This window comes from Chenopodium quinoa, unplaced genomic scaffold (genome assembly GCF_001683475.1).
Source record: "Chenopodium quinoa cultivar QQ74 unplaced genomic scaffold, ASM168347v1, whole genome shotgun sequence".
In the NCBI taxonomy this organism is placed as follows: Eukaryota; Viridiplantae; Streptophyta; class Magnoliopsida; order Caryophyllales; family Amaranthaceae; genus Chenopodium; species Chenopodium quinoa.
The window spans coordinates 1,819,653-1,847,413 of NW_018743906.1; the positions used below are offsets into that span (position 1 = coordinate 1,819,653).

General features: G+C 35.4%; 4 protein-coding genes across 4 annotated transcripts; 3 read left to right on the plus strand and 1 right to left on the minus strand.

Annotated features, from left to right (window-relative positions):
* The first annotated feature begins 243 nt into the window (after window positions 1-243).
* On the plus strand, window positions 244-4,175 carry LOC110686957 (uncharacterized protein At4g28440-like). Its single transcript, XM_021863582.1, has 2 exons — window positions 244-828; window positions 3,654-4,175. The coding sequence occupies exons 1-2, from the start codon at window positions 555-557 to the stop codon at window positions 3,857-3,859; spliced, it is 480 nt and encodes a 159-aa protein (XP_021719274.1). The 5' UTR covers window positions 244-554; the 3' UTR covers window positions 3,860-4,175.
* Window positions 4,176-5,571: 1,396 nt separating this feature from the next.
* LOC110686959 lies at window positions 5,572-6,253 on the plus strand. Its single transcript, XM_021863584.1, has 2 exons — window positions 5,572-5,987; window positions 6,120-6,253. The coding sequence occupies exons 1-2, from the start codon at window positions 5,788-5,790 to the stop codon at window positions 6,241-6,243; spliced, it is 324 nt and encodes a 107-aa protein (XP_021719276.1). The 5' UTR covers window positions 5,572-5,787; the 3' UTR covers window positions 6,244-6,253.
* A 477-nt stretch (window positions 6,254-6,730) lies between these two features.
* On the minus strand, window positions 6,731-10,560 carry LOC110686958 (probable aminotransferase TAT2). Its single transcript, XM_021863583.1, has 7 exons — window positions 10,010-10,560; window positions 8,605-8,944; window positions 8,248-8,466; window positions 7,932-7,991; window positions 7,692-7,847; window positions 7,395-7,488; window positions 6,731-7,159 (listed from the first exon to the last, which is right to left on the minus strand). The coding sequence occupies exons 1-7, from the start codon at window positions 10,342-10,344 to the stop codon at window positions 7,038-7,040; spliced, it is 1,326 nt and encodes a 441-aa protein (XP_021719275.1). The 5' UTR covers window positions 10,345-10,560; the 3' UTR covers window positions 6,731-7,037.
* Window positions 10,561-15,185: 4,625 nt separating this feature from the next.
* LOC110687009 lies at window positions 15,186-15,797 on the plus strand. Its single transcript, XM_021863643.1, has one exon. It carries the CDS (start codon window positions 15,186-15,188, stop codon window positions 15,795-15,797), a length of 612 nt encoding a protein of 203 aa, XP_021719335.1.
* Window positions 15,798-27,761: the final 11,964 nt, after the last annotated feature.

Here is a 27,761-nt window from a genome sequence, read left to right on the forward strand (position 1 = left end):
AATATAGCTAGCAAAAACGTTTGCTCATTTGCACAGATTGGCAGAATTGTTTCCCTCATCTCGCATGATCATCTATCAAGCTACGGTAAAAGCAAAACCAAACTTCTCATCTATTCGTGCAAATAAGCAAATTACAAACCTGACTCAACCGGTTGTACACTGTTTGAACAGTAAAGCTACTTAAATCAAACACAATTCTATATTTGTCTATGTCGTGCTGCGAACTCATGCCCCTCAAATCAATTTAATCAATCATAAGCTATTGTTGTAAAATCTTTGTCAAACCATGACAATTACTTGAGTCGTTAGTCTTATCCATGATTATCAATTTATCATGGCTAATTGGCTAACAACCCTTGTGCTACTAACCAAACGCTACAACTCCCCCAATAAAACAACGAAAACGATTGAAAACGCTCCTCATTTTAAAACCCCTTGAACAACAACACTCCCAGATAAATAGAGGGAGAAAGAGAACAAACATTTCCTTCGATCTTCAACATTTCTAGGGTTAGGGTTTTCGAAATTCAGCCGCACCACAACCAAATTCAACGATGTCTTCCGACAACAACACCACCGCTTCTTCTCAGCAGCAGAAGCCGGGAAATGCGCCGACGAAGCCGCCATTGAGAAAGCCTACTTTCATCAAGGTCGACCAATTGAAGCCTGGTACTAGCGGCCATACTTTGACCGTCAAGGTTCTAAGCTCTAACACCGTTTTGAAGAGAGGAAGGGTTGTTTCTCAGAATCTTCGCAATACTCGAATTGCTGAATGTCTTATTGGTGATGAAACTGGTACCATCATCTTCACCGCTCGCAATGATCAAGGTATGGTTTTTGATGGGTCGTATTTCTTTCGTGTTAATTTTCGAAATTTAGGGTTTAATGTGTTCAATTTTTGGATGGGATTGTCTTTTTTGAAACCCTAGTTTCATGAATTGGGCATTTATTTGAATTTTTGTGTTTGATTGTTTTTATTGGTTTGTCATTTTGAGTGATATGGTTTTATATAATGGGTTACGTCATTTGTTTCAGATTTTTGTTGGGTTAAAAGAGATTATATGCAGAACACCCATGAATATTTAAAGTATTTTTGTACATGTGCACCTGAAAAGTCAAAATTTAAACACTTCAAAATTGATGGATTTTCTGGTATTTTATAAAGGGTTTTAGTTTTATATGATTTGGTGGAGGGATATGTTTTTCTGGCAATAAATTGATAGGGAAACAGGTAATTGTAACTTTTGATATGATATAATGGTCCATATCTTTGATGTGTCAAGGATTTTCGGCACAAATTTGAAATAATTTACACTATGTCCTTAACGGCCCATTTGGTAGCCGGTAATGAATTTTTAGTGTAAACTAGGAAGAAAATCAACAATATAATCCCAATGGTAATGCAATTTTATCCTCAAGGGTGTGTTTTCTTCATAATTTTCATTACCATCCATTGTCACTTGGGAGGATGTATTAGGTGAAATTTCTAAAGAGAAATGGTCATATTGGGGCGAGCTAGCATTACCATATGAATGAACCTTGATTTTCATTACAAATTTACATAAAAATTCATTCCCATTACCTTCATTTATGACCACCTACCAAACGGGCAGTAAATAGAATGTTTCTATCCTTTGTTATATGTTTGTGTGTGCATTCCTAAGCTGCTCCGACAAGGATCAAGTACTACTATTATTGATATTGGCAAGTGTTATATTGAGTTCTCAGTTATACCCACATTATTTAATATACGTGCTACACTGCAACGGTTTTAGTAAATGCAAAATTGTGTCTACTGTCTGTCTATCTTGCATTGTTTATTTTGTTGGGGATGAATAATCAGGGCCCTTTTCACCTCTTACAAGTCATTGCACAAAAATGGCCTTGCAAAAGGAGTGAGAATTTGGAATGAATGATTTTCCCCCCCTTAAAAAATAGGATGAGAAGACAGTGTTACACTTTTATATTTCGGTTCAACATGACAATTATAATTAATAAATGACTTCCTATTTTGTTCTGGAAAATCAAATTTGAAGATGTGTTCTCTGATATTTAGATTTGAAAACTAGTGGCCTTAGTAGCTATGAAGCATGTATTTTTGTCTCTTGACTTAGTTTCTGTAATGTGTAGGTAGTTTTAATTGCTAATTGTGAATAAGTCCTCCCCCCCCCCCCCCCCCAACAAAAAAAAGGCCTTTGTTCCTCAACTTAGTTTCTTTAATTTGTAGGTAATTTTGTAGTTGGTGGTTGAGGTGAAATTGATTTGTGCTTGGTTTTCAATATTTTTTTTCTGATATTTTTTGTGCTAATGCACAAGATTGTGTAATGCATTAATATCAGTCATTATTACTTTGTTTGTTGCTCAGTGTTGAAGTTCAGGTTATTCAAAACATTTTCCTCTTAAATGTAAAATTACTGCTTGAGTTAGAGAAGAGAGAATTATATATTGGCTCTATTGTCAATCATTAGGATCATAGTTGACAATGTTTTTACGGATATAGATTGTTAATTTGGTTCTTTTTATGTATCTTTTTCATGAGTTCAGATTACACAACTTGTATTGGTGATGAAGTATCTAGATGCATCATTATAGCTGTGATTCTTGAGGATGTGGATGCTTGCATCATGCCGTTGTGATAAAAAATTGATTAAAAATATTTACAATATTTCAATTAAGGAAGCGTTGAGGTGATGTGTGGATTTTTTTTTACTGCTGGTTTCTGATGTATGGACTCTCTGATTACATGTTTCAAGCTTATTTGATTTCCTTGAAGTGTTTGCTGATTGCTCCTGTCCTTTTTTGTGGCGTTTTTGCCTTGTTGTCAGATATTAAATATATCAATATAGAATATGATTCATGCGCTATTTGAAAAGCTTTTATCTTATATGCTTCGTGAATGAGAATTGGGGTTGTGGCTTTGTTGTTTGATTACTTTATATGGCACAGGCGTGTATTAAGTATTTTATTCCCCAAAAAATTACTGAATTACTGTTGAGTATTAGTTTGGGCTCTGATGACGGAATAATGATGATGATAATTTCTTGGTGTCTTTAAAGAGTAAGGGCCCTTGTTTTGTCGGAGATAGCTTAAGCATAAATCTAAGCAGAGTTGAGGTATGCCTCTCGGGATAGTGGCTAGTTTTGAATTGATGTGCTGGAGTACCTGAATGATCAGGTGCAAGAACTTCTTTTGTTCTAATGGCTTGCAATATAGATCCATCAGAAATACGAAGTACTATTCTACAGTATATTCTTATGCATACAAGTTTCTGTTTGTTGATGTTATGGCTTCTTTTCATGCTTTCATCCTTGTGCATACTAGTTTATGTTTGGCTTCTTTTCCTGCTTTCATTATTGTGCTGTGCTATCTACTGATCTCCCTAGAATTTGTTTTTGCATTTAATTCTGTCTGTCTCCACCTAGTCAAAAATAGTAAAAAGAGTTGTGAAATGTAATAGTCAACGAGATGACAGTATGACATAGGTCCAGGATGTAGAACTTGTGAATTATGAAGGTACTTGGTTTACCTTATTTATCTGTTAAGCATGGTAGTTTTGAGATGTTGCTTACTCATTTGTTTAATCATGATGGTTTGGAAATGTTGCTTTTGCTGCTCGTTTGCTTACATGCTCCTTTGTCTTCCCTGCTGTCCAGTTGACACCATGAAGCCTGGTACCACTATTATTGTCCGAAATGCAAAGATTGAGATGTTTAAGGGAACTATGAGGCTTGTAGTTGACAAGTGGGGCCGAATTGAAGTTACTGAACCTGCTGATTTCATCGTGAAAGAGGACAACAATCTCTCCTTGATTGAGTATGAGCTTGTCAATGTTACTGATGGGGGACAGAGCGGACAGTAATCTTAGAGCTGGTAAATATTTTCAAGTGTGAAGAAAGTTTTGGGGTTAGTCTAACTTATCCGGTTATTATGTGCTTCAGCAATTGGTGAAGGGCTTTCTTAATTAAAATGATTAGTAGGAATATTGGTTATTGGTATAGATATATGCTAAAGCCACAATGGGGTATAACTTTCGTAATGTGGTATCTAGATTATGATGTTCTGTTAATGCTTTGGCTTGTTGATGGAGATGGGATTGTAAAAAAAAAAAATATTGGTGTTAATGATGATGATATATGCAGTATATGCTTATTAATATCCCCGTTATTGACTTTAAACTTTTATGTACTAAATTGGCCAATGTTCATATCGACGTGCCTTAACAGCTTTGGTAAATACAAGGTGATAATCTTGTCATGTATAATGTCCTATGGTAGCTTACAAAGTTCTTGCTAGACGGCAAGTACAAATTGGAGTGTTACTGAGTAGGAGTGAGAAATGAGAAGAGATTAGGGTTTAATTAATTGCTATTTGTCATTCCATAATGGGGTTTTCCTAATCATTCTCCTTTGAAGGAGAGTAACCCAAAAGCTAATGGTGCTGCAACATTGGGACCCTTGGATGTTTGTCCATGATGTTCTTGATTAGGACTCTACAAATTTGATTGGATCTACTTGTTTGACATTTGTCTAGTTTTTCAATTTTTGAAAATCTTTCATCATATAGGAAGGAAGAACTTTTTAAAGATGGATAACGTAAAATAGTAGATGAGTAGAATGAAGAACTCTCTGCTGTATGTATTAATGGTCCTCTATTTCCTATTTTCTTAATCCTATAAACAAATACTACTTATCCCCAATACGTAGTATATTTGAAAATTATAAATTATTTATTTACATTTTCTTTGGTCCCAATTCCAAGCTCTAAAATTCATTTATAAATGAACACAATGTGATTAATGCCTATAAACTATTGTTCTTGGTCATAAGTTTTTTTGGAGAGGAATGTTAGTGGACTATTGTTGACAAAAATTGAATAATAAAAAGTAATTAGAATAATTAATTGTTTTAAATTATGACGATTGAGAATAATTTATGGTTAGGAATTAGGATGATGATCTTTGATGTCAAGGAGACAGGGATCCTAGGTTCGTTTAAATACTAGTGATGTAATCGTTTTCCATACTTTATATGACTAGTAGTGATGATTTTGTTGCAAGCTTTGAGCACTCGGTTGGTTGGTATGGTTATTATCTTAGCAACGACGAAGGGGAACACTTCTGCGTTCCCCTTCGTTGTCGGAGTACACCCCAACGTCATGTAGACTCCCTTGTGTCAAGCCAATTTGGCCCTTTTTTGCCCTGATTGTAAAAATCATCACGTTCGTTGATTAATAGTGGAAAAAAAAGGCAATAGACCCAACTTTTAAAAATGGACGCTTTTATTTAAGAGCAAAGGGAGTACAAAAAATATGTATGAAATTGATTTGATGTAGCTATGCCCATCAACAATTTTTTTTTTCGAAAACTATTGATTAAAGTTTGATTACCTTAGTTAACATTAAAATAGCGTTAATACCGCAATAAAGTATTTTAAAATGGATTCAATTATACTCTAATATTTATGGGATTTCATGGTAGCATAGTAACACAGAACAATAATTGATTATATTGTATAATGACATATATATATTAAATTATTATAAGGATGGAATAATACCCTACCTGGATGTTGAAGGTTTAGATCACTAATTAACAATAAGAAGAATTATAAAACTAAGTCAAAGTTTTCACACCTGATTCTCCATCTTTAACATTTTCCTAACTGTCTACCATTACCTTTCCCTTCCCTTTTGCCCTGGAAAACTAGCTTAAAGCAAGCTTCTTCTATTTGAAGCATATTTGCAAACCAAACGCCTACAATCAAACGTCAAATTATTCGCCTTTCTACAATGAAAGGAAACAAAACAGAACTAGAAGCTCAACATTATCATCAACAACAACTGCCACAGCATGATCATCACCACCACAAAGAAGAGGAAGAAGAAACAAGGCGGCGAGGTTGCCGGCCTATAGCAGCCATGCTTGGATTTCCATTTGCTATATCTGCTTTTCTGTTATCTCTTGCTGCTGGTATTGTTTGGATTCTTGGGTGTGTTCACTTTTCCTACTCGTCTTTTAGTTGTCACGTTACTAGTTCAAATTACACTATTAACGCATAATTATAATGTTAAAAGAGGTATTTTGGGTTTGTGATTTTGTTTTTATTTATTTTTTTGAACAGGTCAATGTTGAGTTATGTATGCCCATGTTTAAGCTGTTGTGCAGATCTTGCAAATAAAGCCATGGAAATTATAAAGCTTCCTATTACTGTATTTAGATGGTTTGTTGATAAGATTCCTTTCTGATTTGATTTGATTTGTTCATAGTTTTTAATTTCAGATTTTCAGTATTTGACTTATATTTATTTATTTAAATTTATTATAATTTTAATTTAAGAAGCTTGTTGCAACCACCATTTTAGTATGTATCTTCTAAGGTAAGCATATCTTATTTGTTTATAATTTTCAGATATTTTTTGTATTACTGTATTTTTTGTTTATATCTTATTTTAACTAAGGTAAGCATATCTTCTAAGGATAAATTTATTAGTTGCTTTATGCATTTTAAAAAATTCCCACCCAATTATATTCGAGCCAATTCGTCTATTGTTCTTGGCAGATAATATACAAAAGACCCATAATTTTGGGCAAGATTAGCCAACTGGTAGGACCTTGGGAGCACTAGATCTAGGATGTAAATTAGATCCGCCACCGCACATATACACATCGTATTTTGATGCACATAGAGCCACAAAGAATAATGATATAATATACTATACATAAAAAACATGTCGATTAAAAGTCATGAATATGATGAACTTTTAATGACTTTACGAGCTTAACTTAAAATAACGAGTATATTGTATATCGTTTATCAATTTTTGTTTTTGCAAATTCTATGGCCTTTGACAAATTGGCACATAGTATATATTGTGGTAACCCTATATGCTAAATTTTGTTTTTAGTTCCTTTTTTTATAAGGAAATAAAAACTAAGTAGGACTATATAAAAGGTCCATTGTGTCTTGGTTTTTAGTCTTAGTCTATTTACAGTTCTTAGCAATAATAGGTAGGCAATTGGGCAGCATATGTTCACTAGTTTCAATCCAGTTGATAGGCATGCCTTGAACAGAAAGAATTTATCCTTTGTATTGCTTCTTCAAGCGAGGCAGGATCAACAGCGAAGGTGATCCGAAGCCAATCTTTCATTCCCACTGCAACACCTGCAACATCAATCCTAGAATCTGTTAGCACTTAATATCATTGATGTATCTTTCTGTTAAGGTTTATAAGAGTTGGAAGGGATACTTTCTGTTATAATGTGATATATGAATGATCATGAATCATGATGGCCCCATTATTATGTTTATTGCTAGCTTAGGTGTTCTAATGTGAAGACGAGAACTCAGGAAAAGAACTAGATATACTCGCATACATATTGGCTATTTTGTTACATACCTGGAAGAATGATGACTGATTCCTCTTTAGCCAACCTAAAACAGAAGTCAATATCATCACTGATATCTTTCAATAAAGAAAGATTCAATTTCACCTGCAAAAATTATTGCAATGAATTAGTCACTGATTCCCAAATCATGCTTTCAGAATTTTCAGGTTAGAAAACTGCCTATGATGAAAGCCCTCGGGTACCACCCCACAGGACTTTACCAGCTAAATTAGTTGACATTCAATAGCTTGATTGAAACATTTATGTGGGATGTCAAGATAGTACCGAGTATACGACAAAAAACTTACCATTACAGCCATTGAGCCCTCTGGTTTCTGAGGACAATTGAGGCAGGGGATCTTATTTATGCCCTCAAAACACAACTCTGATGTTTGCTTCAGAATGTTAATATTTTTCTTGAAGAAAGCATCATCGGTTTTCTCTAGGATTTGTGGCACTGCTGCCTAAAATTAGAACATTAGATTTTAGTAGAGAGCAAAGTAAAGGTCTAAAAATATGAGTATTAATTAAGCTTTACAAAATGAAACCTGAACAAATGTTGGTGGTCCTCCGTAGATGTCAAAAATCTTTTTCAATCGCTCCATGACCTGAGAATGATGCAAGACAAACACATAGCATTAAGTATCACCTATTGACTGAGTATAGAAGTATTACATCACACTCCTTGAGTAAATCCTAGCTTTACAAGGCTCAAGAAGATAGATAGAGTTGAGCTTAATTAGCTCGCGAATCAGCTTGGCTCATTATCACCCGTAGTTTAGAGAGCCACAATTCCAATCATGATTAAACTGACTACTATTTCGGAAAAATTGAAGGGAGCATGAGTGTGCATAAGATGTAAACCTTAGGCTGCTTAAAGATGGCAGTGGGATCAGTTACAGCAAGCCAACCAAGTCTCCAACCAGGGACTAACCATCTCTTTGACAAAGATCCGAGAGTCAGAACAGGAGCAATTGATCCAAATGTTCCCATTGGCACAAATGGGTTCTTCCCAAAAGCAAGATGACCATAAACTTCATCAGCAATGACTATAATTCCAAGCTTCTTTGCTACCTCTGCAATCTGAAATGAAACAGAATTAACATTCTAGTGACATACTTTCCCTTTTTCTAACTAGATATGTTATGTCATATCAAATAAGTAATTGTGCAATCGTCTCATATACATTCCAGAGCCAATGCATTGAGGTAAAAGACTAACCCGTAACAAGTGTTGGAAAGAGTAAACATTTCCACACGGGTTTCCAGGGTTGATGACAACGATTGCAACAGTGTTCTCATCAGCAAGAGTTTCAACGGCGTCAAGGTCTACTTCCCAGCTCCTAGCCGGAAGAAGGTTGAAGTGCCTAACCTCAAGTTGCCTAAAGGAAGCACAAAGTTGGTAGATTGGGAAGCCTGGTCTAGGCACCAATATATTGGCACCCGGGCGTGCAAGTATAGACAGTGCTATATCTATGGCATTTGTGCACCCCGATGTCACGAAAACATCTTCCTTGGTTAAATTGTATGGCAAATCATGAGACAAGTAGTCAGCTATTGCCCTGTCCAACAAACACATGCGATACAGTTAATTTTTATTGGAAACCAAGGCAAAAGCGGGCGACAATTAGGCATATTACCTAGAAGAATCACAATTACCATCTAACCTTAAGGCTTCGATGGTAGAATTTGAACCTCAAACCTTTATGTTTGTCAAGAGGGTATTAATTTAATTTGTCAAGAGGGTAGTAATACACAAGTAAATTTGTCAAGAGGGTAATAAATTTCATTTGCATTGATTTTCTAACCAAGAACAACACATAGAAACAAGGAAGGACTGATTTATTAGAATCTTCAGCAAAAATGCATGACAGAGGTAATCAAATGTAAATGTGTTAAATGTATTGTACAATTGTAAATTACAAAAAGATTGTACTTGTAATTTCTAAGTCACCTGTATAAAAAGGTTATAATTGACAAATTTGTACATAAAAAAAAACCCGTGATAACAAAAAGAAAAAAAAATGACTTTTCTAGAAAAGTCTTCTTTTTTCCTCTAATAAGTTGGTAGTAATTTTTTTTTTTTTTTTTTTTTTTTTTGGACAACAGTTGGTAGTAAAAATCAAAGAAAACTAACAATACAAATTCCCCCTCAATTTATTTTGTAATTATGTACGACTCACCATAAAAAATTTGCCAACTTTATTCCTAACTTTATCCTATCTCCCTAATTTACCTTTTTGAATCCTTTTTTTTTTTTTTTTTTTTTTTTTTTGAATCAACAAAACCAAAGGCAAACAATGGTATTAGTTAGATTATACATTTACACTCTTGACCCAAAATCAATTGGTAATAGGAGTAGTAGTTCCATGACAGCGATTAATGCTAAACCAATTCAATCTCTTTCGAAGATTCAACCAATTTGAACAAACCACTTCTAGTAAGTTTGATTAACAAGAATATAATAAACATTGAATGAACAATTCAATCTCTTAATATTTGATTAGCTAATAGCTAGTTTCATGTTTCTCTTGTTCATTCAAAAATTGAGGGAAAAAATGCATCAAAAAACCAAAAAAAAAAAAAAAAAAAAAAAAAAAAGAAAAGAATGAAGTTAGTAGCATTACTTTCTAGTTTGTGGAAGACCTTGAGTAGGAGCATAACCATTGAACTTAGCCGAGGACAATGCATCAACCACGCCTTCCATTGCCCCATTACTCGTCGTAAAGCACGAATACGCCGTCGGATCGCCCATTCCTAGAGAAATCACTTCTTTCTCATCATCCTCATCAATTTGCGACATTATTAACCCAATAATCCCTTTAATGGTTATCATATTTTGTGTTTTATCATCAAAATTGTTATTATTATTGTTATTCATCACCTCTTGGTTTGTCAATATTGACGCATCCTTCATGTCTTGGTAGTTCTTTTGTGGTAAATGTACTTGAACCATTGGCATTTTGTTTTGGAGGTCGTTTTGATCAACTTGTAAACGATTTGGACAATGTTGCTTATGCCACGGGACAAGTAATATGAGACGGAGGGAGTATGATTATCGAAACAAATTTATGTTTGGGCGATATAAACTAAAAAAAAGGTGGAGAACAAGAAGACTACGAAAGATCGTAGCTAAAGATTGGATATTAACCGGAGATTACAATGTTATAGCAATATAACATCCACATGTTATTGTTTGTCCTTTATTGCATGAGTACAGCAGATTTTTGAATAAAGACAAATTCAGTTGAAGACAAATGGTTTCGTGGTTAAACGGTTCTACTCGTGGATGTACAAGCATTCATAAATATTTTATTTTCTTTAAAGGTTCGTTTATAAACCTATAATATTGGTTTCATTTTGGACCTTTTTTTTATATGTGAAGAATAAAATTGGTCTCATAATTTAATTCAACATTTGTCATATGTATGTATGAAGCTAAGTTGAGATAATATCTACTTTTTCCATTTTTGAAATTATGGTTACATTTATTGATGGAGTATGTTCAACTCGATAATTTAGAAAGTAAAAGATATGGAGTAATTTGAAAAAGTGTTTACCATTAAAGTGTTAATTGGCTCACTTGATAATTTAAGTTTCTTACCTCAAATCCTACAAGTTTAAGGCTTGAATTTACCTAATGACTAATGAGAGTGCAATAGGTCTACTATAGACCCTGGTCCATATAGAATAGGTGGACCACTAGCCCAAATACAATCCACAACACAAATACAATACAAATAACGCCGCCAAACTCTCGTTTCTTTCTTTCCACTCTAACAAAACTGATAGAAGATTAAATATGAACATTTACTCTTTCAAATGCTGAAAAACTCTCGTTTCTGTCTCCTCTGCAAATTCGAGAATAGCCATGGATGAAAAGCAAGAAACCAATGCAGAAAGGTAAATAAGATTTCTGAAACTAAAATTTCAATAAATTTCTTTGAATTTCTTTGAATTTGCAATTTACCATCAATTAAATTTCTTCATTAGTTAAATTTTTGCAATTTGTATATAATTTAAAAACATTTTTCTTATTTTTTAGAGACCCAACAAATTATTCTACAAGTAGAGATGAAGATGAATTGTTGAAGCTAATCCGATCAATTTCAAGGCGTGCAGTGGTACATTGCGATTGTTCGGATATTGTTACTAAATGTTCAAAATTTGCGATGTTCAAATTTTTTTACTAAAACTTAAAAATTTAAAATTGTTCAGATTTTTTTTTACTAAATGTTCAAAAGTAAAGGAGTGATAAATTGCGATTGTTTATATATTTTTAATAAATGTTCAAAAAATTTTATGTTCAGTTCGGATTTTTTTTACTAAATGTTCAAAATTTGTAATCGTTCAGATTTTTTTATCAAATGTTCAAAAGTATAGGCGTGGTAAATTGCAAAAAAAATTTTAGATATTTTTACTTATAGATGTTTAAAATTTTCGATGTTCAGTTCGGATTTTTTTTTACTAAATATTAAAAATTTGCAATCGTTCATATTTTTTTATTAAATTTTCAAAAGTATAGGCGTGGTACATTGCGATTGTTCAGATACTTTTACTAAATGTTCAAAATTTTTGATGTTCAGTTCAGATTTTTTTTACTAAATGTTCAAAATTTGCAATCGTTAAGATTTTTTTTTACTAAATGTTCAAAATTTGCAATCGTTAAGATTTTTTTTTACTAATTGTTCAAAAGTATAGGCGCGGTACTTTGCAATTTTTCAGATATTTTTACTAAATGTTCAAAATTTTCGATGTTTAGTTCGGATTTTTTTACTAAATGTTCAAAATTTGCAATCGTTCAGATTTTTTTACCAAATGTTCAAAAGTATAGACGTGGTACATATAACTAATTTTGAAACAATCAATTAATAAAAATTCATATAAATAAATAAGAATGATCAAATTAATGAGAACAATCAAATATATCAATTAATCGATCATAATAGCTTGAAATCGATCATAATCCGTTGAAATTGATAGGTTTAGCTTCAAGAATTTTAAATAAATTTAAAACAAGGATTAAATCCACAAATTCATCTCAAAAACAAAATCTAAATCAATATTGATCACAATGAATTCAGAATAACTAATCATGATTGATTCCTTCAGGAATTTCGACGATTTCCATCATGTTAAATGCGGCAAATCAATGGAAAATATTAAGAAAAAAAATAAAGAACAGAGGGGAGAGAGAAGAATAAGAATTTGTAAAAAAGGATTGTAATAGAGAAAGAAATTAAAAGAATCAGATTAAATTTCTTTAAAAAAAAATCAGATTAAAAAGGGAAAGAGAATTAAAGAAGGAAAAAAAAAGCAGCTAAAATGGTGGGATGAGGAGAAGAAAGTGAAGCTGCATATTATAGAGTGGGCCGCGTGAAATTGAGTGGTCCATATAGAATAGATAGACTAGGGTCCATAGAAGAATTTGTACTTGTCTAGTTGCAAGACCTAGGTGTAATTCCTACGTTATGTGGGAAGATGATTTTAAAAAAAAAAAAAAGAATTTTTACGTATATTTTCATTATATAAATCTTTTTATGAAAGGATTAAAATATTTTTATCATATTAATGTTTAAAATTGTGCATAAATATATGTCAGTTAAATTGTTACTTTGTACTAATCTATCCTAATACTAATAATTGTTTTGTACATGCGGGTGTATCATGTGCATGGTACACCCGAAAAAATTACCCTATGAATAAAATAACACTACCTATAAATAAAATAACATTAAAATTAATAAAAGAACGTAACCTTATCAAAGAATATAACGTCATTACATATAAATAAAAGAACATTACCTGCAAATAAAAAAAGTCATAATCATAATAATCTATTATACATTATAAACGAACATAGAGTACATCAAAAAGAACATTACATATGAGTTATTTTTTTACTCACCATACAGTCATATACCCATGAAATTTTCAAATTCACCATATGCCTTTGAGTTTAAACAAAATGTCACCACATGCCCAAATGACTAACTGACATTAACTCCGTTAGTCGTTATGGTTAAGTACACCACGTGGCTGGATATGATTGGTTATTTTTTAAAATTATTTAACTAAGAATTAAAAAATTCACCCCAGACAGCCACCCTCCCCACCCTCACCCTTGCCGGCTACCAGATCCCTACCATCACCATCGTCAGCGCTCAGACCTCCTTGCCCCTGCGCCGGCATCTCCCGCCGCTTCTCCCCCCCCCCCCCCGACATTTCCCTGCCCCTTCCCTGAATTCAACAAAAAAAAAAGACTTTAAAAAATCGGCCACCATCCCCGCCTAGCCAACAACAGCCCTACTTCATCCCCGCCCAGCCCAAACACCCGTGTCAGCGCCGCTCACTAAAACCTTTCCCTATCGCCACCCCTTTCCTCGAATCACCATTTCCCCCTCCACGAAACCCCAGGAAGCCCTTCCCCAACCTCTAAAATCCCAACTCAAACCCAACATACTGTGGGAGAATTAAGATGTCGATAGCAACGGATGAATTAAAGAACGAAAGGAGGGATCGGTGTCATAGCCATTGTTGTTTTTGTTAGAGGAGAGAGGTGGAATCATCTTCACCGACGAGATCGACAGGATGAAGAGGAGAGTGGCGGTTTTAGATTTCAAGGATGGGGACGGTGATTTCTAGGATTACGGAGAGGGAAAAAACTCAGGGGCATTTTTGTGAATTTGAAAATTGTCATGGGTATATGATGAAAAAAAACTCAGGGGCATTTGGTGAAAAATCTGCATATAATAAACTAACATAATTTATAAATAAAAAATTATTACACATAAATAATGGCCCGGAAAAATGCTACTACCCAAACCCATGGAAAAAGATGATGAATGGAAGTGCCAAAATTTTAAATAATCAAATAATTTCATGATAATAAAGCTTCATATGAACAACAAATAATCGCAAAACACAAAATATAGATAAAAATAGCAAGCAAAGAGAGTTCACTATTGAAGCACAACCTAGGGTTTCAAATTTATGAAGTAGAACAAAGATGAACAAAGAAAGAGAAATTACACCTCAAATGAGTATAACACCCTTGTAAAGTGACTTAATAGTGAAAATCAAGCAAGTAAAACGCTCAACTGCAAGTTCTTTAGTCAAAATCAAAAATATCCAAAATTCTCAAATCATAAAAAATTCGAAATTTTGGTTGTGAAATTTGGATTTTTTAAAGTGCAAAATCAAGTAAAAATTATGTTTTAGGGTGATGAATTAAACACATAAAAGCTATAAAAATCAAGAAATAAAATGAAAGAAGATGTCATAAGAGGGAAAAGAGAGAGTGTGTCGAGGAGAGAGAAAATGAATGGTTGAAATGAACATTACATATAAATTTCTTCTTTAAAGTAAAAAAACAGTATATTTAAATAAGGAAAAATTATCAAAAATAATACAAAATTTCACCCGTTCGCTCAAAACAAGTTGAACTTTCAATTTTTTCTAGATAATACAAATTTTGAAGGATGTTCGCTTTAAACAAGTTATGACCGGTTAGTGACTTGATTAGTAGTAGTAGTAGTAGTAGTAGTAGTAGTAGTAGTAGTAGTAGTAGTAGTAGTAGTAGTAGTAGTAGTAGTAGTAGTAATTTTTAATTATTTTTAGAGTATATTTGTTTGGTAATTGTTGTTATTATTATTGTTGTTGCTATTATGATTGTTGTTAGCAGTATTAGTTATTAATGTTAATATTATTATTAGTTGTAATAGTGTTTCATAAATATTATAATTAATATTATAAAAAATTACATAATGACATAAACCATGTTTTGTCTAATTTGTATAAGATATGAAATCTGAGGAAGGCGGTGACGGTGTGAATTATAGTGGGAATTTTGTCACGGATACGTTTTTTCCAACATTTGACGATGCGGTTACATGGGTTGATGGTGTTTCCATAAATTTGGGATTTATTTTGGTGAAATCGTCTTATAACAAAACCAGAGATGGTCGGCCGTATCGGTATTTGCGATGTGATCAGTCACGAAGGAACAAGCCGAGAGATTTGGAGAATGCGATACGAAAGGACACAAAAATCAAAGCTAATGGTTGTCCATTCTACATCAAGATATATAATGAAGTCAGCACCGACAGTTGGAAGATCATTGCGAAAAATGATCACACCAGGACACATAACCACCCAATGATTGTGTACCAAGAGGATCACCGTAAAGTGAGCGGATTGAGTCCGGGTGCAAAACAGGTTGTGCGGGACATGACAAAGTCCAAGGTTGCGCCCCATAACATCATGTCAACTATTGCCAAGCAATTTCCTGATGATCATCCAAACATCCGACACATTTATAATTGTCGGAATGACTTCAGGATTGAGATGTCCGAAGGAAGAGGAATTGTTCAGCAATTTCTTCATCTGGCGAGAGAGAGTAAATACATTTACTAGGTCACGAACGATGATCACAACGTTTTGCAACATGCATTTATGGTGCACCCGATCATGGTCAACATACTCCGCACATACCCACATGTCATAGGTATGGATTCTAATTACAAGACCAATCGATATAACATGCCTTTCTTTGAGGTAGTAGGTGTGACACCGACAACCAGAATTTTCTAGTTGGATATGTTTTCATGCGCGACGAGTGCACGGCTAGCTATCGGTGGGTGTTGCAGAGATTAAGGGAGTTGATTGGGTTTGATAAAGAGCCATCTGTATTTATTTCAGACCGTGATCTTGGGCTATATGCGGCTTTGAGAGAAGTCTTTCCAGGGACGTCACATTTACTCTGTATATGGCACATCAACAGAGATGTGGAGGCTAAGGTGACGAAGATATTCGGAAACAAGAAGGTTGGTGTCAGTTTTAGAAATGGCAAATGGTTCAAAATCGTGAATGCAACAACACAGGCGGAGTATGATCATGCTCTAGCTACCATGCAAGTGAGGTGGGGAAAATATGCGGCAGTGATTCAGTATGTTGAGAGAACATGGCTTTGTCATAAGGAGAAATTTGTGAAATATTGGACGAACCAGGCTCTTCACTTTGGTAACACCACCAACTGTAGAGTTGAGAGCCAACATTCAACAGTGAAAACTTGGTTTGAATCATCCACAGGTTAGTTGTTTTATTTTATTAGTTGTTCTCGTTGTTACGTAATTGTAATTATAATAAAAAAAATTAAAATGTATTTACTAATTTGAATCATTGGCAGGTTCTTTGGATACCGTATGGGCCCGAGTCCATTGTCATATCGGTAATTGAATCATACAAATTCGTAATGAGTTGGAGGCATCAAGGTCTAAAATTGGTGAGATGTACATACAGTTGCCACTATCACGTATAAATGGCAAAGTGTCTCAACATTGCTTGAAAGAACTGCATAACGAGACGAAAAGGATGCGGGATTTGAGTTACCAGGTCTATGAACGTTGTGGATGTGCTATGCGTGTGACCCACGGTCTTCCATGTGCTTACCAGATACATGATTCGATAGTTTCACAGACAGGATTGTATAGCAGCCAAATTCATTCTTTCTGGAAGACACTGGTTATTGGTGATGATGTTAACATTCCTGAAGTGGTTAATGATTCGACCGAGGAAGCTGCACATTTTCGATCCCTAATTGATGAAGTAATGGAAAGTAACCCGGCCGTACGTCAAAATGTAACGCGAATCATTGAAGAGGAGCTACATCCGGATCATACACACCTTGAAAAACCACATGTGAACCTCAACACTCGTGGTCGACAGGGAACAATGACACCAGGCGTGATCGAAGTTATTTCGAGCATGTGAACCGTCAACACACTCAACGTGGTGGTGACCCACAACCATGTAATATTAAAATTCTATTGATTTTGAAAAATATATAATATTAATATATGTAAACTTAATACTTGTAGCTTTACTAATAATTTATCTTTTAATTTTGTGTTGTAGATCCGAGTGACATTAGTCAATGCAGGTATTTGAACTTGCTTCCAGGCCCAATGTTACCGTACATTTTGTCTTAGAAGGATGTCATTGGTGATGGGAACTGTGGCTTTCGTTGTGTCGCCGACTTCTTCTATGGCGATCAGGCGTTGTGGTTTGACGCTCGGTAAACAATAGCGAACGAGATCGCCGGTCATCCTGATTTGTACGAACGAATTTACGGGCTTGGACGACTTTGGATGAACGTAGAGCCTATTCGATGGGATGGTGGGGATGTCAGGGAGCGACATTGGATGGTTATAATTCAAGATTTATTTCCTATTGCTACGTGGTTCAACGCAAGGGTGGTTTGTCTCGGGGTAGGCCTAGTACCAACTTGCTACTACCCATGCATCACAGTCTTATCGCTGAGGGCACGCAACGGGGTTCGGACACCGATTCGAGAGTTTGTGATTGCTACAGTTGGTGGATCACATTTCATCCGTTTTGACCTTGTACCTGATTCACCTCTCCCGCCAATCGCCGGTTGGTGGACTGAACACCACGAGGATAGTGTTAATGGATGGGATCAACAATATGAATGTAGAAGGAACATGTGGGATGCATTAGTTAGGTAGTTTGTAATGTACATTCACTAACTTTGAACATTTGTAAGAAAATTACAATTATGAAATTAATTTTATTGTACTTGCTTTTAATCTAACATGATATGCAAAAAAACATAAAATATAAAAATAAATCACTGTCCAGTTTATACATTACATTTAGGAAATTTTAGAAAATAACACCAGGAAAAAACCCATATTTTGATTATAACACCACAAAATTTAAAAGTTTGATTATAACACCACCAAAAAACCAAAAAAATTGATTTCACCACCTCTTACTAACGTCATCCAAAAAACCGTTAGTAGGTCCCACTTAGTATACGTGTCAAGTATATACTGGATAAAAATAATAAAAAAACAAAAAAAAATAAAAATCTTAACCCAGCCACCGCACTCACTACCGGCGCCATTCCACTTGCCCCCACCACCGCTGCTAGTTCCCCCAGCTGACCACCCTCGACCGACCACCCTTGATCGACCACCTGAACGAGCACCACCCTGACCCTTAAACACCGTGCCCAGCTCAGCCCAACCCCGATTCAATTTGATTTCTTGAAACGGGTTAGGGTTCAGGTGAGGGAGGTTTTTGGGTAATGTGGGTTGGGATTTCAATTTTCGACGAAAGCTCTAGGTAAGGAAGAAGATTTCGGCGACGATGGTGGTGATGTAGCCGAGGTAGCTGTTGGTGGTGTGATGTAGGAGTTCGGCGGCATGGGGTGGTTTTCGGGTTTGGACGTTTGGTGGTATGAGTTCAGCGGCGTGAGTGGTTTTCGGGGAGGGGGAAGACGATATTCGGCGTCGTGGGGTGGTTTTGGTTGGGGAGATGGGTGTCGCCGGTATTTGTTGGGGAGATGGGTGTCGGCGGCGGCCTAGGTTATAGTGTCGGCGGCTGAAGCGAGGTGGCGCCGGTGGTGGGGCTAGCTGGGTTAATGGATTTTTTTTCTTTTTATTATTTCATCTTTTTTAAGCCTATAGGCTATTGACACGTTTCAATTATGGGACCCACTAACAGATTCCATCCAAGAATCCGTTAAGTGGTGGTTAAATCAATTTTTGGTGTTTTCTTGTGGTGTTATAATCAAAATTTATTTTTTTGTGGTGTTATAAACAAAATTTGTGTTTTTTTTGTGGTGTTATTTTCCGTGATTAAAACCACTAACACGACTTCTAATTAAAATAATCTAAAGTCCCATTTTTGAATTCCAATCAAATACAAGCTGCTCAGTCATTGTCCGAGTCTCACTCGACATTTCAGGATACTCAGCCAGTGCTCTTTGGTGAATCTCCATGGACCGACCCATCCACTACAAATCAAACAATAACATATTATATACACAAAAATTCATAGAAGTCATTTTTAATATTATAATAAGAATAAATACTTACATAATCAGTGTTAGTCCGCTCAGGTAGGTTGCTTGTAACTCCTGCACCTAGAGATACCCGCGGGTGAGAAAACCTGTACAACCACTGCATGTAACCAGGCGCAAACGAAGGAGCTGCAGCACTAAGCCTGGTGAGGGCACCTAAAACTACACTCGGAGATACCCTAGTGACAAACCTCTTCCACATCACGTCTGTCATCTCGGTCGGGAAGTCTACCCGATACATCTTCAAGTTAGTCGGCCTCTTGGCCTTCTCTGGCCTGATGATCTCGCGGGGAATGCCTTGCACGAAACCAAGCTGTCGCACCACTCTATCAGGCATGTACGACTCAATGATGTTACGGTACTAGATGCATCTAATGAATAAAGTGGGGGGCACTCGTAATGCAGGATCAGCTCCGTACGGTAGCCAGTTCACCTCACGGTCAGTAAGCGCATCAATTCTGGTACGAAAAGATAACAGGCGCTCCAGGTTCTTGCTAGGACATCTCGCTCCAACATCCCAAGCAGACGCACGAGGCATTTGAAGGTCCCGGGTCAAGGTACCCTGCTGTGGCCGAAAGCACGAAAAGTACTCGTAAATCAACACTTGCAGAAGCGTGAGACAACCAGCAATCGAATCAGCACCTTTCCGTGATGTCGTGCCCAGTTGCCGATACAAGTAAGCCAGTGCAGCTGTTCCCCAAGCATACTCGTTAATAGGGACATCTATATAACATAGCTCGTGGAGGAAGGAAGGATGCGTACGGTTACCACTCTTGTCTACAAACAGTGTACCTCCAAGCACTAACCACAAGTATCCATTAAGCTGATCACTAAACTCCCGGTTAACCGCCAATGTCGACTCAAAAATCTTATCAGTCAACACCCCACTACCCTGCCAAATCGTCTTTGTGCCGCAAATCTTAGACAAATTATCTGGAGTCATATCCATGGTGATCGAGCACGCGTCCCGTAACACGTCCGTGCTAGGAGTAGTGGTGACCATATTGCCTTCGACACGTAACCCAAGTATGTTGTACACGTCGTGCAACAAGATCGTAATCTCCCCAAATGGCATATGAAAGGTGTTCGTATCTGGCTGCCATCTCTCAACAAAAGCAGAAATCAGCGGCAAATCAAGTCTTTTAAACATCAGGCCGGGCAAGTGAGACAACCAACTACCATCAATCACCCCGAGGTTCTCCACTGATTGACGACCTCGCCAAGTAAACAAGTCAGAATATAACTATGTCCTACTTAAACATTGCAAAACACTACGCTCCTGCTCGATCCAGATATATCGTGCCACGTGACCACCAAAACTAGGGATAACAGTCCCATCCTCAAGACCACCCGACATCGGTTCCTGCAGTAACCATGCCTCTGCAGAGCTGGTATTAGGCTGACTCGATCCACTACCAACAAATCTACCAAACTGACCCCTATATACCGTATGGTAATCCCGAGGGTCCGGTTCTTGATCACGGTCATCAGCATGACTAGCCGAGCATTCGTCTTCCTCGTCAGATGTAGGTGCTCCACTTGCAGAGTACAAGGGCTGACTACTACCAGACTGTGGGTCTCCCGACCAACCACTAGTAGACCCGTATTGCTGCTCGGGCTGAAACGGTGTTGAACGAGATGACTGTCTCCTAACAGACGCATTCAGACGTCGTGATATTGCATGTCGAGCACCAGAACCCTCGATCTACATAAAATAAGTGCAAAATCCGATTTTAGTAATAATAATAATAATAATAATAATAATAATAATAATAATAATAATAATAATAATAATAATAATAATAACAACAACAACACCAACAATCATAATCATAATAACAACAAAAAAAAAAATTAAAATTAACAACAACAACAACAACAATAACCATAATAACAATAATAATTACAACAACAACAAAAAATAAAGTTAACAACAACAACAATAACCATAATAACAATAATAATAACAACAACAACAACACCAACAACAACAACAAATAAAATTAACAACAACAACAATAACCATAATAACAATAATAATAACACTAATATCAACAACAATAATACTAATCATAATTAAAAATAATAATAATAGTACTACTAATAACAATAATAATAATATTATTATAACAACAACAACAACAACAAAATTTAACAACAACAAAATAATTAATGCAACACATAATTCTAATAATACTAATCATATTTTTAAAAATAATAATAGTAATACTAATAACACTATAAAATATGCTTCAAAAAAAAAATAACACTACAAAATAACAACAAAAATAACAAAATCCAAAAAAAAAAATTAAAATAAACAATAAAAAATTAAAAAGCATATTATTCACGGGAAAAAAAAAATTAAAACGGAACTTCCGCCCAGAAATTCCGGATCGACCTGGGAGGATCCGCCTGGAATTTCCGGATCATCCTAGGAACTTCCGGAAATTTTAGGCGGAAGTTAGATCCGCCCAGAATTTCCGGAATTACCAAGGAGGTTCCGGATTTTTCAGGCGGAACCTCCTTGGAACTTCCAAAAATTCTGGACGGAAGCTGGAGGTTCCGTTTTAAAAAAAAAATTTACTTGCTCGTCGTCAAAGCCGCCTCCGCCGCTGCCTCCACCGCCGCCCAAACTCCTCCCTTCGAATGTAAGCCTTATTCGCCTCGAATCACCCATCCTTTTGTGTTTTTGATGATTGTTGTTTTTTTTTTTTATTAACAAAAAAAAATTCAGATTTATAGTTTCAAGTTTTTTAGAGATTTAGAGAGATAGTGAGAATGTGAGTCGTATAGTGGAAAAACCGTATTTAAATGTTAGGGGTAAAATTGGAACTTCATACAAAAATGCGAGCGTTACCCTGTAAAATGGGAGCGACGTTTAACAACCCCCTATTATTATTATTATTATTATTATTATTATTATTATTATTTATTATTATTATTATTATTATTATTATTATTATTATTATTATTTATTATTATTTTTTAAAAAAAAAACTCCCCACCAACCGCCCCTTCCCCAGCTGCCCCGGCCCTCCGGCGATCCTTTACAGGCGCCTTAACCTCCTCCCCTGCGCCGGCGACCCCATTTATGCCATCCCCATCTCCCCTCTCCCTTTCCTGACTCCTACCCACCACAACAACGGACCCACAAAATCCCCCTCCTATAGTCCCGCCCTACAAAAGCCCCAAATTTCCACAAAGTAGTGGAATTAAATCTAGGAGATCGACTAGCACTACTACCAACCAACCATATCACGAAAAACCCGAAGCGAATTGATATAACAATAATTCTTAACCAACCCAGAAATCATAATATTCCACAAAACCGTATCTCTATTAGACATTTTATCAAACAACTTATATGCATACTGTAGGCGTGTTCGAAGTGTGCCTACGTTAAAGCATGTTGTGAGTATGATTGACACTCATAGGAAGTGAGAATTGACATAATACGATTAGGGACAAGGAAAGTAGGGAGCCGCCAACAAGTTTTTAAGGAATTTGTAAACCGTTCATGGATCATAAAAGGCAACCACAATACAGGGACAACGAAAGATAACAACGATTGATCCGTGAAGGTTACTAATCCATGAGATTACTAACTTCATATGGTTCGGTAGCACGAAAGGAGGATCTGGGATGATGGTACGAAGTGAGTCATGGAGTCACATTCGCCCGTATTGGCCTTTACTCGATTTTTATAATGAAAAGTGATTCCTGCAATCTCAAAGGCATGAAAACAAAGATTCAATTCGCTCCAATCTATTATTAGACTAAATTGGTTGAATATTAATGCAACACATAATTCTAAAATTTGTGATCAATTGATTTAATAACAAGATTAAAAAGAAATCTAAACCGGTCGTCCAAGTTATCTTATTAGGCGTGGTTTTCAATTACATATTCCCTTTAAACATGCAATATGGTGATCAATAAATATAATAGAATAAACATTAATATTGGAAGAAATTTAACCATAATATCATTAGTCAAATAAAATAAAAATAATAACCCTAATCATTATACTAGCAATATAAAATAATAAGAGTAATTAAGTGAATTAATTACTCACTTTCCGCGTTTTCTTGAATTGCTACATCTTGAATAAATTGTTAGTAACTTCAATAAAAATATAAATCAAATTAAAATTAAATTAAATAAAAGTAGAGTTGATTTGGTCTAAACCCTTATTTAATTACACCTTTTATGCCTTGGTTTAAGTATAGAACCTTGGGTCAAGTATGGACTCCTAGGAGTGCTTACGGAAGGAATGATGTAGTTAAGAATATAGGTTTAAGGCTTAGAATATGAGAGAGAGAAGAAGAAAATGATTTTTGGTGTAGAAGAAAGGAAGAGAGAATGATTTGGTGATCAAGGTTGTTGATGATTGAAAAAGGGGTGATATGGCCTCTATTTATAATTAAAAAAGAAGGGTCGAAGAATTAAGAAAAGATAAGAATTCGAATCTAATAAAACTCTTGCGATAGACAACAGTTTTTGCGGTTTTTGTTTTTATCATATTTTTTTATCTATAAATTAGAATAAGATAAATAATATGTCGTTGGAAAGATGTTGAAGTATAATTTCTAACCCAATGAGAATCAGATTAAAATATTTTGTAGAATAATAGATATGGCCGAAATAGTGAGACGGCGTCAGTTTTGGATAGAGTTTGATATTTCATTCATATCTTTTTCATTATAGCTCAGAATTAATATTATAATATATCATTGGATAGATAATTTCAAGATCTATTCAACCATCTAAGATTTGGATAAAAAATATGAAGCAAAAAATAATATCTAACTATCTTTGTATGTCTTTCAATTAGAATAGAATTAGGACTTTAAAAAAGAGGAGTTTTATTCAATTTCAAACTCTTTAGTCTTATCTTTTCAAAAAGGAATATTAAGATCTTTTATAAAATTTTAGAAGCTTCCAATTAATCCTAATTATTTTAGGAATGTGATTAGAGATTTTGGACCCTCCACATGATCATTGGGTCATAGGTAAGGTGGGCTTAGGTTCGGTTTGTACTCAGTTTAGTATTTTGGCCATACCTTATTCGTTATAACTCAGATTTGGACTTATAATATATCGTTGAAAACTATTTTCAAGAAATATCCAACTATTCCATAATTGGACCCAGATTATGGACCAAAACAAACTGTTCTAAACATTTTTATAAAAAGGACACGAAATGAATGGTTTTAAAAGACACGAAATGAATTATTTTGGGTTTAAAGACAGGAAAAGTGGAAAATAAGTTATGGTCAGGGGAAATGGGCTAGGAATTGGGTTGGTTTATGAAATTTATTGGGATTGAATATGGATTTAAGTACTCAAAGATTAAATACTCAACTCGACCAATTATGGCGGTGAAAGGTTGTTCATCATCGAGTTTGGTTTTATGGAGACATTTTTAGGTGTCTACACATACCCAATACTGGAGTTTATATACAATCTAACAACAGCAGACCCAACAAACAAATTAGTGCCAAACTCATCAATGATCGAGTGACCATGAAGCAACATATACCAACCCTTTTTATCCCCAAGTGACACAAAAGCCGAAACTATAAAAGCGTGGGTAAAATTATTATAAACAGAAACTGGATAAGATTCAAGTTTTGACGCAACTGGGTATAAACAGAATAAGAGTAAGATGGAAAATTATTGAGGAAAACCCTACGAATGAGGTGTTGGGTTTTAGGTACTCTAAGCGGAATTTCATGAATCACATTCATACGCACCTAAACAGGATCTCATGCATATACAAATAAAGATCACATAATAGTTTATAATTAAGCTTTGAAGCGTGAATCCTCTTAGCAATCTTCTTCTCTACCGGAGATAAAGAGCCTCAATTGTAACTCCTCTATTTGGTCCACCGGATTGAATCAACACTCCACCAATGCTAGTTGGACGGGAAAAACCTTTCACCTTTATTGGAGTTGAGAACCAATTTTAGAGACAAAAATATTGAGAAAAAACTTACGTTGTTTTTCAGAAAACTGAATACTGTATCTTTTTATTATCCTTAACTAATTGATATATAATCATATTATTATTAATTAGGTTAGGGTTTTCTCTCCCCTTTCCCTTTTTTGGCTGGTCACCCTAAGGCCCACTTTGGGCTTCGGGTTTCTTTATTGATCCAATCCTAATGTGTGACCTTGTAGGATCCGTTTAGGCGGGCTTCGGGTTTGTTACTTACCAACCCAAAGTTCTATAGCATTCTCTAGCAAGACGTATAGACGACCCAAATAAACGAATTACTATATCCATAATACGATCCATAATTATATTAAGTAATTGCACTAAAGTCGAGGACACATTTCCTTCATTCTCCCACTTGTCCGAGACAAGTATGCAATATTCAAATTCCTTAAGTCTCTTAGTGTCTAATTTGATAGTATGATCACATCTCTATGCTATCCATACTAGCGTTCAAATTATTTCTTGAAATCCGAGTTTGAATTGCTAAGCAAATGATCATCTTATGATCCATTTGAGCACGACCATGCATTTTCAATTCTTACTCTTCAAGAGGCCAAGACACCCATCCCATCTAACATAGGAGGACCTATTCAATCTTGTGGCAAACAAAACTCTCGCTTAACTTTTAGCACAACCCGAGTGTCGCCTTTATAGTCCCCTTTTACGGCATGACGTTTGACAACATCAAGGTTACACTAATCATTGAATTGAGTAGTGTTCCGCTCATGTCTAAGGAATCCACTAATATAATTTGCAAAGTTTTAGAACTTCTAAGTAGGTTTGTTCAATCATGTACGACTATACATATCCATATGATTGACTAAACATCTCCATGTTTCCATAGCGCATAAAACAACACTATCAATCAATCTTATATGCTAATCCTTTTATTGAGTCATTTATGTCCAAATTAACAACTCAGATTAGGAACTTAAATAATTTATGAATTCAGTTCATCACTTATGGGGTTTCATTCATCAAATCACGTATTTGACAAGCCCATTAAATTCAATAAATATATTGGACATTTTATTTAATACTAAACCAAAATTAAATAAGATGAAAAATTTCATACTATATAAACATAAAACATGAAAATCATGTCTTTAAATTGTAACAAGTTTCTCTAAACAAAAAACAATTTAAAGCCATTCTAACACTTGCTTCAACCCTACAGCCCTAGCGTGACGTTCATGCTTGGGTTGAGGGAGAGGTTTAGTGAGTGGATCAGCAACATTCTCATCCGTGTGAACTTTGCAGATCTTGACATCATTCTTGTCTACAATCTCGCGAGTGAGGTAATACTTCCTCATTACATGCTTGGATTTTTCGTTTGATCTTAGTTCTTTTTCTTGCGCAATAGCTTCATTATTATCACAAAACAACTCAATTCCTTATAGAACACTAGGTACGATCCCTAGCTCTGTTAGGAACTTCTTTATCCAAACAACTTCCTTAGCTGCTTCTACCGCCGCTAAATATTCTGATTCTGTCGTAGAGTCTGCTACAGTGCCTTGCTTTGAACTCTTCCAGCTCACTGCTCCTCCATTCATACAAAAGATGTACCCTGATTGCGAGCGATAATCATCTCTGTCGGTCTGGAAACTTGCATTAGTATAACCTTTAACAACCAACTCATCTACTCCTCCATAGACCAAAAACATTCCTTTAGTCCTTCTCAAGTACTTTAGGATGTTCTTAGCCGCAGTCTAGTGTGCTTCACCTGGATTTGCTTGGAATCTGCTACATAAGCTCAGAGCAAATGCAACATCTGGTCGAGTGCATATCATGGCATACATAATAGAACCTATAGCCGAGGCGTAAGGTATGCTACTCATCCGCTTCAACTCGTCAGGCTCCGATGGGCATTAACTCTTGCTAAGCGAAATGCCATGTGACATGGGAATGAATCCTCTCTTAGAGTTTTCCATATTGAAACTTGCAAGAACCTTATCAATATAATTCTCTTGGCTCAGTCCAAGCATCCTTCAAGACCTATCTCTATGGATTTTGATTCCCAAAATGTACTCAGCTTCTCCAAGGTCTTTCATGGAAAAACAACTTCTCAACCATTCCTTGACTGACTCAAGCATTGGTATGTCATTTCCTATGAGTATTATGTCATCTACATACAAAACCAAGAAGACTAAGCTACTCCCATTAAATTTCTTATAGACACAAGATTCTTCTTCACTCTTGAGAAAACCAAACTGTTTGATTGCCTCATCAAATCGAAGATTCCAGCTCTAAGACGCTTGCTTCAGTCCATAAATGGATCTCTGAAGCTTGCAAACTCTTTTGGGATTTTTTGGATCCTCAAAACCCTCAGGTTGTGTCATGTACGTACACATCCTCCATCAAGAACCCATTCAAGAATGCGGTTTTGACATCCATCTACCAAATTTCATAATTGTAATGTGTAGCAATCGCCAAAAGTATCCGAATTAACTTAATCTTTGCCACTGGAGAAAAGGTTTCATCATAGT